General features: G+C 39.6%; 1 protein-coding gene across 2 annotated transcripts in view; it reads right to left on the bottom strand.

Moving 5' to 3' along the window:
* si:dkey-251i10.3 (uncharacterized protein LOC553498 homolog) overlaps nt 1-16,116 on the bottom strand; it is a 61,203-nt gene that overhangs the window by 12,887 nt on the left and 32,200 nt on the right. For both annotated transcript variants that reach the window (XM_041196381.1, XM_041196380.1), the window contains exons 10-12: nt 10,991-11,068; nt 5,241-6,119; nt 1,454-1,644 (exon numbers count right to left, since the gene is read on the bottom strand). In XM_041196381.1, the coding sequence (XP_041052315.1) occupies nt 1,454-1,644; nt 5,241-6,119; nt 10,991-11,068 (1,148 nt within the window). The remainder of the gene's footprint in view (nt 1-1,453; nt 1,645-5,240; nt 6,120-10,990; nt 11,069-16,116) is intronic.

Genomic DNA, 16,116 nt, shown 5'->3' with positions numbered 1-16,116 from the left:
TTATTTTTTAATTTTTACTTTTTATTCACATTTTTATTTTTCATTTTTATTCATTATTTCATCCCCACCTTTTATCCTATTTTCAATCTTTTTTCCTACCACCCACCCCCACAAGGGCCATCTTTCACTTGTTCATGTTGTTCTTTCCATAGTACTTACCCTTGTCCTGCTATTATCACATTCTACTTTCTTACCTTAATGCCACCATCAGCACCTCCTTTAGTCTGTACCACTACCATTAACACCCCCTTTGTCCATGACATCTTTGTCAATCTCTCTTTTGCCCCCAACTATCACTGGCCTTCTATCCAGCTTCACCTGCTCCACCCACATTAAACAGTATAAATTTAATTACATTTGTACTTCTCTTTAGCTCTGAAGAAGAGTCTTACAGACTCGAAATGTTACCCGTTTCTCTCTCCACAGATGCTGTTAGACCTGCTGAGTTTTTCCAGCATTTTCTGTTTTGGTTGTTGAACATAATCTAAAAATAGTTTTCAACATTTTCATAATTTTCTGTGCAGAGAATCTGCAAATATTGAATATGGGGAGATCCCCATACTAACTTTTGATAGATTGTGTAAGCTAGTCAAAGGAAATTGTGTGATAATCAGAGAAAATGTTTTAATTAGTATACTGTAAGAATAACGTGCCAGTAAGTCAACAGGGATAGATGCATTTTTAGTAAGACACTTTATGATTTTCCAGCCAGTTAAGCTTGATAGAATACAAATTTAGAAGACCCAAACAGAAATACTATGGTGATCTCCACATATCAATTATCTTTCTTGTTTGGTTTTCAAGAGACATGGAAATGCTCATCAGTCTTTCAGTTGCAAATGAGCATCTTCCTCAGCATCATTTAAAAACATCATTGCAAAAAAAATGGTGGGAGGAAGGAGGGGACTCAAACAGCTTGCTAGAATAGAATATACACATTCCAATATTTCTATCACATCTTCAACAAGATGTTTGCAATCTCTCAACTTTCTGTACCTGGCCGAATTTGCAAAATATTTAACCATAATAAATCATCACAGTATGTGTAATTGCTGAACATCCAAAAAAATTAGAAAATAAAACTTAAATGGTTTCTGAAACACCATCTGCCACTTTACTGCCAAGGGAATTCTACAATAGCAGTTCTATATAAACTTAAGAAAATTGTCCCACCAAGCCTTCCATATGGCTGATCTCTGTAGACTATTCCTAACTCTGTTATGAATCAAACAGATCCATTAAATCTCTCTAGCCCTCAGTGCCTTTTCTTGACATGTATTAAACCAATTCCCTTTTAAAGATATTAACTGATTCAGAATTAACCTCTGTTCCATATGGAGTGAATATTAAACACTTCTTCATTGCTGAGAAAGACTGAGATCTATAATCCTAACTTACCAGTGAAATGACCAGTGACCTGTCTACATCATGGTCATTCTTCCAAGAGACCTACCTTCTTCTCTTTTTTGCGCTTGGTTGAAGACCTTGTCCTGCCCACTCACCCCACCCTGGCAAGGTTAAGTCAATGTCTTTTGGTTTGCCAGCATCAATCTGCCTCTGCTTGTCTTTTATGAATTCATCAATGACATCATCTGATGCAAAGGCCTCCTGGATGACCATGCGCTGGTCCTCTTGTTCCTCATTCTAATGTGAAAGAATAAGTTAAAAATTATTTCAAGAACAGAGGCTCACTGTAATTCCCAAATGCAATGTGTTTGTCTATCTTTATTTTCCTGTCATATTTTATATCTTAATTTGATGTACTGTATATATTTAGTTAATGCATTGTATAATATTATTTTAACTACATATCCTGTTCTTCTTTATCAGTGTTATTCAGCGATTTCTTGTTGAGGGCCACAATGTCAAATAACATTTTGCCCAAGGAGCACTGTAAGGGATGTTTCAACACAAAGTACAACTGGAAGATAAGCATTGCTTTCTGCTGACAGTTCTAGGTTCCTGATTTTAATTGTGCACGATTAGCAGTTATCACATTGAGGCAAGACACCTTTCCAAAGGAAATTTTTTTTTTAAACCAATAGTTTAACTAGATAGTTTTAGTGTAATAGGCTCTTTCACAGGCAGTAATGCTTTATAACTCTTCTCACTAATTGCACCCCCACCCATTTGCCAGAATTACCTTGATGGGCAGACGGGCAGGCAGCCGAACTCCGCCACCGAAACGGGGCCCGCCGCCATTTTGAGTGCAGCCTGCCCAACAGGAAGATTCCCCATCAGTCAAAATGCGCTCTTTCGCACGCCCTGAGACTAAGTGCTGTCCCAGGGAGATTACCGAGTGTCAAAAACATTAAAAATAGAAAAATTAACATGTCCCCTTCATGTGACAATGTCACACAAGATAGGAAATGTTAATAAAAAGGACATACCCGCTGGGGTTCCTGGCCTGCCCACCAGCCTTAAGATTGGATGGACAGGGTCTTTAATTATCTTAATGATCTTGTCAATGGCCTCAATTGGCCATTGACAGGTCAGCGGGTGGACAGCTGATTTCGCTGTCCGCCCGCCTTCCTCAATATTTAAATAGGTTCCTCCCGATGTCATCCCTTGTCATATTCCTGCTGGTGACCCGGCCCCGCCCCCAAATCGCCGGCAGGAAAATTCTGCCCATTATGTTTTGTGGTAAAAGAAAGAAAGCATTTGAATCCTAGTTTAGCCAATTCAGTATTCCACAACCAGGAAGATCACGAATGGAAACCCAAAGATGCAGAAGCATCAAGTTTATCAAAGGGCTCTGAGGCGGAAGTGTGACAGGCTGCAAATAGCCCATGGGCCACAGGTAAGTACCATGTTTAACTTAATGAACATGTAAAATTTACACTCAAAACACATCATTATTTGGTTAAGGTAGAGGTACAGTCACTACAGCTGCTACAGAACACTGATATACCTATGAATTCTGGCACAATTTCTCCATTAATTCTAATTTAAAATAATTGGAATTGGAATTTTTGGATTGAAACAGTTACAATTCTAGAATACTAACTGCGTTCCATTTTTCCACAAATAAATTAGTTTTTGGTCAGGTCACTTCTTTCATTACTTGGTTATCCCCAAATCACTTTTCTACACTGGTTTTTAATGAAGTACAATAATGGTAAGTGAAATGTTTAAAATGTGTTCACTTAAATTGTGCATAGTTTCAAGTGATGAATTACGAGCCTTATCCAAGAATAGTTTGTAGTAACTCAAGCTTCAGGAAAGCCCCTCATCTTCCGATAAGGCACATTATGGCCTTCTGGTTTCAACATTGAGTTCAATAACTTAGGTACATGAGCTGTCATCCATCTTGTTTTTTTTTTGCCAAGTGCTCGTCTAATCTTATTTTCATGTTTTTGCTGTCTTTTATTAACACTTACTCTGGACCAATGCTATGTTTCTTTACTACAATTACTACCACTCCCTTTGGTATTAGTTCCATGACATCTTTGTTATTCAATCTGTCCCAGCTTCTAACCGATCCCTGACCTTTTCTTTTGCTCTACCTCACCCCCTTTTTCAACAGCACATTTCTATCTCTTCCTAGTTCCAAAGAGTCATTTTGGACTTGGTTAACTGTCTCTCTCTCCATAGATGCTGCCAGACCTGCAAAGTTTTCCCAGCCCTTTGAGTTTTAGTATCTTGTGGTACATTGGTAGCAAATATGGGGCTGGGCTGCAAGGAGACTCCCAACATTCGTATGAAGATTACTCCTGGATTTTTGATTTTTTTTTTCCTTTCAGACGATATTTGGAAATTATAACTCTTGAATTTCATCCTCAGTTCTACAATTCTATTTGGTTCAGGAAATTATACTGGTTCTTAAACAGTAAATAGCTATTGAAATAGCTATAGTAAATAGCTAGTGAAATTTGAATTCAATAAAAAAATCTGGAATTAAAAGCCTGATAATGACCATGAAGCCATTTCCGATTGTCATAAAAATCCATGCTCTTTAGGGAAGGAAATCTGCCATTCTTACCTGCTCTGGCCTACATGGGGCTCCAGACCCACAGCAATGTGGTTGACTCTTAAATGCCCTCTGAATAAGGGCAGTTAGGGATGGGCAAATAAATGCTGGCCTAGTCAGCGACGCCCACATCCCATGAACGAATATTTTAAAAAAGCACCAGAAAATGATTCTCCTTACAAGCCTGATTTGCACAACAGGTTTGACACCATGTAATAAAAACAGAAAATGCTGGTAAAACTCAGCAGGTCTGGCAGCATCTGTGGAGATAGGGAGAGAGAGAGAGAGACTTAATGTTTCAAGTCCATATGACTTTTTCAGAGCTAAGGAGAAGCAGAAATGTGATGTGATGGATTTTATAATGCTTAAGAGGAGGTGGAGCAGGCGGAACGAGATAGATGATCAGGGATAGGTGACAGCTAAGGAGAGATTGACAAAGATGTCATGGACACAAGACAAAGGGAGTGTTAATGGCAGTGGTAAAGAGTAAAGATGATGCTGATCGTGGCATAAAGGTAAGATGGCAGAAGGTTTTAATGTTGGGGGGGGGTTGAGGAAAAAGAATTTAAAAAGTGAACAATAAAAGAATTTTAAAAATTGGATTTAAAAAAGGGATCAAGATGGAGGTGGGTGTTCACGGAAGCAGGGTGTGAGGAGCTGTAGTCGAGGTAACTGTGGGAGTCAATGGGCTTGTAAAGAATGTTGGTGGACAATCTACCACCAGAAATGGAGCCAGAGAGGTCAAGGAAGGGAAAGGAAGTGTCGGAGATGGACCATGTGAAGGAGACAGAAGGATGGAAATTGGAAGCAAAATTCAAGTGAATTTCTCCATTAACTAGCTATAGCTAACTGGAAACACAGGAATGCACAGGCTAGATAGATCTGTCCCAGTATCTAGGAAACACCATATCCAACAATACCTATCATTCACTTTCAAACACTGAAGGAAATCTTAATTTTCAGAATGGTAGAGAAATTTTTAATAATGATGATTTCAGGGTCATTCTTACGCATGAGGGACAGTGGTAAGGTACAGCAAAATGGCCAATTAGAAAAAGTGTGCATTGGCTTCAGTGTTGTTAATACTGACTCAATGGAACGACTGATTGCCCTATTCCTGTAATTCCCATTAGACCACATCCCAAAACAAAACTGGCAAATGACCAATGAGTGGCCGAAGAATCAAAATTAACAACCACAGATCCCACTTATTTCTATCAACTGACTGATGTGAATTAAACTCAATAAAATCCATCATTAATTCTCTTACCTCCTCTTTTATTGCTGTTGGAACCAAAGGCATTTCAATGCTTTTGGATGCAACCATCAACACATTCTTAGGATTGATGAGCTGGTTCTTTTTTACTTCAGTTTTAGCGTTGGATTTATTTTCTGAATCTATTGCATCTCCAATGATTTGTTGTCTATCCAAGACTGAGGCCTCACTAAGGTCAAGGCCTTCATCCTGACCCAAAGTCTCATACTCTTCCATTGTCCTTTTGCGCTCTAGCTGTTCATCTAGTATTGGCTCTTCTCGCTCTTCTGACATCTCTACAGCCTCCTTGTTTTTCTTAGTTCTCATTTTCTTATTTTTCCTTTGATATTTTTTAGGGTTTCTTGATGTAGGTTCCGATTTATTCTGAATCAATTTCTGAAAAAGATGATTAAACTCATTCAGGTCTTGTTCAAGATGCTCTTCCTTCTCACCTTGGTCATCAGGGACAGTGCTTTCTTTTTCTTCATCATTATTTTTCACATTTTCTTCATCCTTGTTCTCATCTACAATAACAGGTGATCCAGCCAGCTCACCATCATATTCTCTGCGTGTTCTCCGCCGTTCCTCAAACTCCTGCAGCAGAGCCTCATCTTCTGACAGTTTCTCCCCATCATCTGATTCTTCATTTCCATCAACCTTTACAAGAGTGGCAATCTCCCTTTCTTGGGCTTCAAAACTCTGAGCATCAGTACTCAATCTTCCCAACATCCAAGGATTGGCTACCATATTTGTCTCAACATCATTCACAAAACCTGGAACAGTATCACCCATGTCCACCTCGGCTTCAGCTTCTTCCTCACTCTCCGATGGAACTAACAATTTTGTTGTAAGCATTTTGTTCTTCTCCAGCTGCTTCTGGATTGCATTGCGAGCCTAAACAAAGTAGACAATATTAACAGAATTAATTAAATAAAATCTGATTCTGTTGATGTATTGGTGTTCTTCAAATAACTAACTGATGTACTTGCAATCCATAAAATAATAAATTCATTTGCCACCAAATGCAATTCAGAAAGCAGGAATATTTACTTAACAGAATCACACACAAATGTTTTAGAGTATTTTAATGACGTTTTAGAAGAAAATGTCCAGCACATTGGTGAGAGGCGACCGTAACTTGGTGTTCCATTTTCAGTGTTAATCCATGTCTTGTCTTTCTATCAGCATTCATATGGTGTGATTATTCACAATAAAGATCAACTTGATTTCACCACTGGATGCATACAACATTCCATTATCATGCATCATACATCAAAAGATGCTTAACTTTCAATTTAGGAAATAGTCAAAGGAAACTAATGAAGTTACAGAGGAAGAAAAGTCTATAGAAAAACAAACACACACAATGTTATACTTTTTTCAAAAAGTAAAAATTTGTACTCAAATGGAAATTGGTGATGTAAGCATTGGAGAGGAGCCCTATGTTTCCCTAAGGCTCTACAATGATTGCAATGAAGGCCTGTGACATTGGGCGTCCAATATCTCAGAACAATAATAAGACTATTGTTCTGGGGTAAAATGGCTCTAGGTTATAAACACAAATGGAGCACTGGAACAATTTATACTCCAGCTGGGCTTTCCTTCCCCTTTAAAAAGTATTTTACTTACTTGAATCAACATTTAGTTCTTTATACAGGCTGTTACACAATAGGCCAGTATCAAACTTAAAGAAAAAGTATATAATTACGCAAAGATGGATGGCAGGTAAGAAGATTGGAAAGAATATAAAGAACAGCAAAGAATGGCTAAAAGATTAATAAGGAGGGAAAAATGAAGTACAAGAGAAAGCTAGCTAGTCATATAAAGATGGATAGTCAGAGTTTCTATAGATATTTAAATAAGAAATGAGTTAACAAAGTGAGCATTGGTCCTACAGACAGTGCATCTGGGAAATTGATAATGGAAAGTAGTGAGATGGCGGATGAATTAAACAGGTATTTTGCTTCGGTCTTCACTATAGAGAACTCATGTAACATCCCAGAAATAGCTGCAAATCAGGAAATGGAAGGGAGGAAGGAACTCAGGAAGTGGTATTGAGCAAATTGTTGGGGCTGCAGGCTGACAAATCCCCAGGTCTGGATGGACTTCACCCCAAGGTCTTGAAAGATGTGGGTAGTGAGATAGTTGACACATTAGTTTTAATTTTCCAAAATTCCCTAGATTCGGGGAAGGTTCCATTAGATTGGAAAATAGCAAATGTAACTCTTTTATTCAAAAAAAGGGGAGACAGAAAGCAGGAAACTACAGGCCAGTTAGCCTAACATCCGCCCATAGGGCAAATATTAGAAGCTATTATTAAAAACATCATAGCAGCGCACTTAGAAAATTTCAAGGCAATCAGACAGAGTCAACATGATTCTGAGAAAAGGAAATCGTATTTAACCAATTTATCAGAGTTCTTTGAAGGAGTCACATGTGCTGTAGATAAAGGGGAACCAGTGGATGTACTGTACTTAGATTTCCAGAAGGCACTTTGATAAGGTGCCACATCAAAGGTTAGTGAGGAAAATAAAAGCTCATGGTATACGGGGTAACATATTGACATGGATAGAACATTGGCTAGCTAACAGGAAGCAGAGGGTTGGCATAAATGGATGTTCTCTGGCTGGCAGGATGTGATGAGTGGTGTGCCACAGGGATCAATGATGGGACCTCAATTATTGACAATTTATATAAATGACTTGGATGAAGGGACCGAAGGAATGGTTGCTAAATTTGCTGACGACACAAAGATAGGTAGGAAAGTAAATTGTGAAGAGGGCATTAGGAGGCTACAAAGGAATATAGACAGGCTAAGAGAGTGGGCAAAATCCAGTAAATGGAGGCATATGTGAAATTGTCCATTTTAGCAGGAAGAATAAAAAAAAGTTTTTTTCTAACTGGTGAGAGATTGCAGAGCTCTGAGATTTTGTGGGATCTGGGTGTCCGAGTGCATGAAGCACAAAAGGTTAGTGTGCAGATACAACAAAGTAATTAGGAAAGCTAATAGAATGCTATCGTTTATCGTGAGGGGAACTGATTACAAAGCAGGGATGTTATGCTTCGGTTGTACAGGACACTGGTTAGACCACATCTGGAGTATCGTGTACAGTACTGGTCTTCTTATTTAAGGAAAGATGTAAATGCATGAGCAGTTCAGAGAAAGGTTACTAGATGAATACCTGGAATGGGCAGGTTGTCTTCTGGGGAAAGGTTGGACAGGTTAGGTTTGTGTCCGCTGCAGTTTAGAAGAGTAAAAAATGACTTGGTTGAAACATACAAGATCCTGAGGGGTCGTGACAGGGTGGAAGTGGAGAAGACGTTCCCTCTTGGGGGAAAATCTAGAACTCAGGGTCATTGTTTAAAAATAAGGGGTCGCTCATTTAAGATAGAGATGAGGAGAATTTCTTTCTCTGAGGGTTGTGAGTTTTGGAACTCCCTTTCCTCAAAAGGTGGTAGAAGTAGTCTTTGAATATTTTTAAGGCAGAGCTAGGTAGATTCTTGATTAACAAGGGGGTGAAAGGTTATCATCAAATTTAGCAACCATTCCTTCAGTCCCTTCATCCAAGTCATTGATATAAACTGTAAATGGTTGAGGCTCCAGCCTCAATCCCTGTTGCACATCAGTCATCACTGAAAAGACCCATTTATGCCAACTCTCTGCTTCCTGTTAGCTAGCCAATCTTCTTTCCATATCAATATGTTACCCCTATACCATGAGCTTTAATTTTCCACAATAACCTTATTAAATGCCTTCTGGAAATTTAAGTACAGGACATATTGGGGTAGACAGGAATGTCGGGTTGAGATTACAATCAGATCAGCCATGATCTTACTGAATGGTGGAGCAGACTCGTGGGGCCAAGTGGCCTACTCCTACTCCTAATTCATATGTCCATTTCCAATCTGGATGAATGCATTGAGGGAACTGCCATTTACGTTCACAAGAGACAAAGATTTTGCTGAGGTTAGAAAGATCCACACTTGGCATGTGACATTTAATGATGACATGAATGGTTATCCATACAAGTAGGGCTAATGTTGGCCTTGCATATACCAATGTCTAATATGAGGAAACCTAGGCATTACAGAGGATGCGTTTCACCACGAGGGTATGGTTGGGAAATAGATACGTTGTTTGGACATTACAATGTAAAATTTTGTCCTTGTAGAAGTCTGTGGTTAGTCTTCTTCTGGAATACTGCGGACAGTTTTAATCCAAATCAAATAGTGGGAGGTATAGAAGCTCTGGAAAAGGCGACCCATTTAAAAAGGTTTTAGTTACAATGGCAGGTTTACAAGGCCTGTATGGTATACTCTAGAGAAACATGGTCTTTGGGAAGATTTGATTGAGATATTTAAAATAGTGAAGGGACTAGACTATGTCTGTGTGGATAGACAGTTTGAATTAGATAGGTCAGAAAGAATCAGGGAGCATGAATACAACCTATGTATTCACAGAAATAGGCTAAATTCCAGAAGAAAACCTTTTTTTGTAGAGTCAGCTGACCTGTGAAACAAATTGTCCATTTGTGCAGCGAGTGTGAATTTGCTGCAAATGGGAGATGGACAAGTTCATCCAGATTGATTCCTGGGATAAGTGGGCCTGCCTATGATGAGAGGTGAGCAGATTGGACCCAAAGTCTCTGGAGTTCAGAAGAATCAGAGGTGATTCTGACAGCGTTTAACAAGATAGAAATTGAGAGGATGTTTTCCCTGCTATAGAGTCTAACTATCAGGCATAGTTATAGGATAATGCGCCAATCATTTAAGGCTGAGAAGAGGAGGAATTTCTTCACTCAAGAGTTGTGAATCCTTTGAATTCTATACCTTAGAGTGCTATGGATGTTCAGTCAACGAGTATATTCAAGGCTGAGATAGACAGACTTTTGGGCTCTAAGTGAATCAAGGGATATGGGGTGGGGTGGAAAAGTAGAAATGAGGTCAACGATCAGTCATCGTCTCACTGAATGGCAAAGCAGGCTTGAGGGGCCATATGGATTACTACTCCTACTTCTTATATTCTTGGCTGAGGCTGGTATCACCGTGCATAAAAGATAAAGGAGATGTTGGGTAATACACCCCGTGATCACTGATATCCTGGAACTCATTTTGCTTGCAATAGGTAGGTTGGGTGGGGGGTGGCTGGGGATAGCTGGGGATACTGAGGGACAGTTGGAGAGTAATTTTCAATGATTCTTTTTTCACTGAAACCTTGGTTTCTTTTCCTGGATTCTTGTCTCTCAAAGGTGGCTACATGGCTGTTGTTGGAACTATTGGTGATCATGATGCTTGAATGGAATATAATTATGATGGGACAAGTTTTGTGGACCAGCTGGTACCTTCCTGTTCTAAAAATTTTGTATGTTTGTATATTTCATAATGCAAGATCATAGTAAGGGAAAAATCTTCTACACGCACAAATGAGCTGTTTAGAACCTCAAAATAAATTGTGTAATGTACAATATTGGATTAGGCACAATTTCAAAATGAATCAGAGTGCTACTAAACCATTTAACACCTGACTAGACAGCAATATTTGAGGGCATAGAAAAACTGGCTGTAAGTTTAGAAAGGTCTGTATGCAAAGAAATTCATTACTGACCAAACTTGCACTCCTAGCAATTTCTACTTTTACTCTTAAGACCACACCTTAGCATAAGCATTCACGGATCGTATTCAGAGATTCTGTTACTTAGGAATGCATTGTTGGGCAAGATTGAACAAGTTAAGCAGTAGCTGTCAATTCCAAAAGAACACCTTACCTCAGTGTCATATTTTGCCATGACAACTTTAGATTTGGCCCATTTTCCACTGTTTTGATGCCGAAGTGTCATTCGTTCCTAACAATAAAAAATAAGTTACCATACTCTGTCAACAATCCAGCTTTATAACATACATAAAGTTGCCTGCAAAATATAAACTAAGCATTATGATTGTTGCACATTTTCTAATTTCTAGCTCAGGAGCTACTGATCTCAGACAAGATCCTGAAATTATTCACTCAGAAACCCTAGTGCTAGTTAAACCTTTTGTCACAGTCAAGTTATCCAAAGGCTTCCATAACATTCAAAAAGTAATTTCTAGCCTACATGGTGCAATTATGATGCAACAGATCTCCACCTAAAAGCAGTCCGGTCAGTTGGTTTCTTTTACAAATTCTAATGTTCCTAATTTGTGTCAAGGATTGGTGGATTGTGCTTCTCAAACTAAACAGTCTTTTCAGTATATGCTCCTTAGAGAGATTGTCTCCATGATCATTTGCTTTCTTTCATAAAGGCAAAATGCATTGCGAAGTGTGGAAATGGTGAATTATTTGATGTTCTGCTATTGTATAGAAATCTAATGTTAATTATTTGAAACCCTTGTCAGCACTGTATTATTTCAGTCAAACACCTAAAAAGTGCTGACCAGGAAGCAGTGTCATCTTATAACCGATCAATCCTTACCGATGTCATGTCCATAGAAATTCCTGTATCTTTGGGACAGCTAGCTTATTGATATTCACCCCCATCTACAGAGGCACATTACTTTCTTTCTGCATCTCTCTTCTTTGCTCCCCTTTGTCTCATTCCCTCTCTTATTTCTCTTCCTAATTTGGTCTGTCCACCTGTCTTCTGCAGTTAATGGTAGCTCATCTTTTTAACTCTTAAAATCAAGCAATAACACTATTCCAAGCTTCTTTTCTGCTGCAGAATGGGTAACATTACTTGTGCCAACAAGAATCCCCACTTACCATTTGCTCCTTTCTAAGATTCTAGATCCATTGATTACAAACTGGTGTACAAAACAAGTCCCTTGCTGTATATAGTGGTTGAAGTTAGACAAATGACAAATTATTTGAAAGACAAACAAACAGATGAATTGTTTGGAACATCAATTACAAAACCATTTTGTTGGTTAAGAGCTAAATCCATTTATGGGCATCAGTTTTTAAATGGTCCTCGCTCATGGTAAATCATTTCCACCACCAAGAACATTTAGAAATTTGATCTGAGAATGATGCTTGAATAACAAAATTCACTTTGCCATCGACTATCGTTAAAACAGAATGACTGGAACATCCCACAACTTTATGGCTTGATGAAATGAAAAGGAATGCCTAACGCGAACAACTCTGTTTAACTAAGTCTGTGTATTACTCCCTGCTAATCCAATTATAAAGAGAATAGATAGGGTTGACCATTTTTGGAAGAGTATCTCCTATTTTCAAAAATAAAATGGACCTAGTTATATCTCCTATCATTGGAAATTATGACCTGTATTAGTTTCTCCCCTATCCAAAAAATACATTTTAATCAAGAGCTGTTCCTCGCAAATCTCCCAAGAAGTTTCTAAACCAGGAGACCGCTCAATAAGTTTAGGATTTTAGTTTGACCCCTAAATGATGTTCTCATGTCACCTTCAAAATTATATCTTCAGGACATATCTGTAAAGATGAAAAAAAAAGGAGAAACACAAAAGGTGTAGAAAAAAAATTGCAGGTAAAAAACCCATCTATCAATGTCATGGTAACAGAGTGGAGAACATGGGAAACTAGAGAAGACAGACTAATATCAAACACAGCATTGATCTTTCGATAAGTCCATTGGGTGTAAATAAAAATCACTTATTAGTCTTCTTTTCAAAGGGAAGAATTAAGCTAAAGGAGCCATACAATGTGGGCTGAAGATGATAAGAAAGAACAAAGAACAAAGAAAAGTACAGCACAGGAACAGGCCCTTCCGCCCTCCAAGCCTGCGCCAATCATATTGCCCGGCAACTAAAACATTTTGCACTTCCGGGGTCCGTATCCCTCTATTCCCATCCTATTCATGTATTTGTCAAGCTGCCTCTTAAACACCACTATCGTACCTGCTTCCACCACCTCCTCTGGCAGCGAATTCCTGACACTCACTACCCTCTGCGTAAAAAATTTGCCCCACACATCACCTTTATAGTTTTCTCCTCTCATCTTAAATCTATGTCCCCTAGTAATTGACTCTTCCACCCTGGGAAAAAGCTTCTGACTATCTACTCCGTCCATGCCACTCATAATTTTGTAAACTTCTATCAAGTCGCCCCTCAATCTCCGTCGCTCTAGTGAGAATAATCTAAGTTTCTCCAACCTCTTCTCATAGTTAATAACCTCCAGACCAGGCAGCATCCTGGTAAACCTCCTCTGCACTCTCTCCAACACCTCCATATCCTTCTGGTAATGTGGTGACCAGAACTGTACACAATATTCCAAGTGTGGCCCAACCAAAGTTCTATACAGCTGCAGCATGACTTCTCAGCTTTTATACTCAATACCCCTGCCAATGAAGGCAAGCATGCCATATGCCTTCCTGACAACTTATCCACCTGTGTTGCCACTTTCAGTGACCTGTGGACCTGTACATCCAGATCCCTCTGCCCGTCGATGCACTTAAGGGTTCTGCCATTTACTGTGTAATTCCTGCCTGTATTAGACCTTCCAGAATGCATTACCTCGTATTTGTCCAGATTAAACTCCATCTGCCATTTCTCTGCCCAAATCTCCAACCAATCTATATCCTGTTGTATCCTTTGACAATCCTCTTCACTATCTGCAACTCCTCCATCCTTGAGGTCGTCTGTAAACTTACTAATTAGCCCAGTTACATTTTCCTCTAAATCATTTATGTATACCACAAACAGCAAAGGTCCCAGCACTGATCCCTGCGGAACTCCACCAGTCACAGCTCTCCATTCAGAAAAGCACCCTTCCACTGCTACCCTCCGTCTTCTATGGCCAAGCCAATTCTGTACCCATCCTGCCAGCTCACCTCTGATCCCGTGCGACTGTACCTTCTGTACCAGTCTGCCATGAGGGACCTTGTCAAAGGCCTTACTGAAATCCATGTATATAACATCCACAGCCCTTCCATCGTCGATCATCTTTGTCACTTCCTCAAAAAACTCGATCAAGTTAGTGAGACACGACCTCCCCTTCACAGAACCATGCTGCCTCTCACTAATACGCCCATTTGCTTCCAAATGGTAGTAAATCCTGTCACGAAGAATCTTCTCCAATAATTTCCCTACCACTGACGTAAGGCTTACCGGCCTGTAATTTCCTGGATTATCCCTGCTACCCTTCTTAAACAATGGAACAACATTAGCCATTCTCCAGTCCTCTGGGACCTCACCCGTAGCCAGTGAGGATACAAAGATTTCTGTCAAGGCCCCAGCAATTTCCTCCGTTACCTCCCTCAGTACTCTGGGGTAGATCCCATCTGGCCCTGGGGACTTATCCACCTTAATATTCTTCAAGATGCCTAATACCTCTTCTTTTTTGATCTCAACATAATCCAGGCTAGCTACACACTCTTCCCTAGACAAATCGACCGTTAAGTCCTTCTCTTTGGTGAACACTGATGAGAAGTATTCATTCAGTATCTCTCCCATTTCTTCTGGCTCCACACACAGATTCCCACCTCTGTCCCTGAGTGGGCCTACCCTTTCCCTGGCTACTCTCTTGCCCTTTACATATGTATAAAAGGCCTTGGGATTTTCCTTAATCCTGTTTGCCAGTGACTTTTCAAGACCCCTTTTAGCGCTCTTGACTCTTGCTTAAGTTTCTTCCTTCTTTGTATTCTCCACAGGCTTCATCTGTTCCCAGCCTTCTAGCCCTTACGAATGCTTCCTTTTTCTTTTTGACTAATCTCACAATATCCTTCGTTATCCAAGGTTCCTGAAACTTGCCATGCTTATCCTTCATCCTAGCAGGAACATGCTGGTCCTGAATTCTTATCAACTGACGTTTGAAAGCACCCCCACATCTCAGTTGTTGATTTGCCCTCAAACATTCGCCTCCAGTCTAGATTCCTCAGCTCCTGCCTAATAGTGTTATAATTAGCCTTCCCCCAATTAAGCACCTTAACCCAAGGACTCCTGTTTTCCTTATCCACCAGTACCTTGAAACTTACTGAATTATGGTCACTTTTCCCGAAATGCTCTCCTTTGTTCTTCCCAATAATTAACCAAAGGAAACTGTGGCTTATTGAAGCCTGGATGTTGAACAAGTAGTTTGACAGAGAGCAGCACGGGGGAGTGGTAGAGCTGAGATTGGCCAGCATGCATGTGGATGCTGATCCCATTCTATAGGATAATTTTAACAAGGGACAACATTTAAATGAGGAAGAGGGTGGGGGTCAAGTATAGATCATTGGGGAACTTCAGAAGTGATAGTGTGGGGTGGGTTTTGGAGATGCTGTGGCTGTTATTTGAGTGGTAAGGATGAAACTAAACAAGAATCGTCCCATTGAGCTGAGATAACAGAGGAGCTGTGCAAGAGGTTGGAGTATTTGACTCTTTGATGGCAGAGTGGTCAAGGAGGAAAGATGCATTACAGTCACACTTGTGAAAAAACACTTGCATTTATACATTACCTTTCACAACCTCAGGATGCCCCAGAGTGTACTTAAGAATCATAAGTCATTTTTATAATGTAGGAAACACAGTAGCCAATCTGCACACAACAAGGGCCATCTGACAATTATCAAATAATCTATTTTCCATGATGTTGATTGAGGGATAAATATTGGCCAAGACACCAGGAATACAGCCCCTGCTCTTCTTTGAAGCAATACCATGGAACCTTTCACATCCACCTGAGGGGGGTCAAAACGCCCTCAATTTAACTTCTCATATGAAAGACAGCACCTCTGACTGTGCAGCATGCCTCAATGAAACCTAGATTTTTTGTACACATATCTCTGAAGCTACAACCTTCTTACTTAGAGGTGAAAGGGCTATCAACGAACCATGGCTGTCACGGTTTTGATTAGAGTCATTTCATTGTGATGGTAAGGCCTAAAAGTTACACTGTGCAGTATTAAAATAAACAGATTATTGTCCTTTTTACTGTCAGAAGAAGTTATGTTAAACA

This window comes from Carcharodon carcharias, chromosome 9, assembly GCF_017639515.1.
Source record: "Carcharodon carcharias isolate sCarCar2 chromosome 9, sCarCar2.pri, whole genome shotgun sequence".
NCBI classification, from domain to species: Eukaryota; Metazoa; Chordata; class Chondrichthyes; order Lamniformes; family Lamnidae; genus Carcharodon; species Carcharodon carcharias.
Note: the sequence above shows the minus strand (reverse complement) of the source record. Positions and strands in the feature narration are given on the sequence as shown.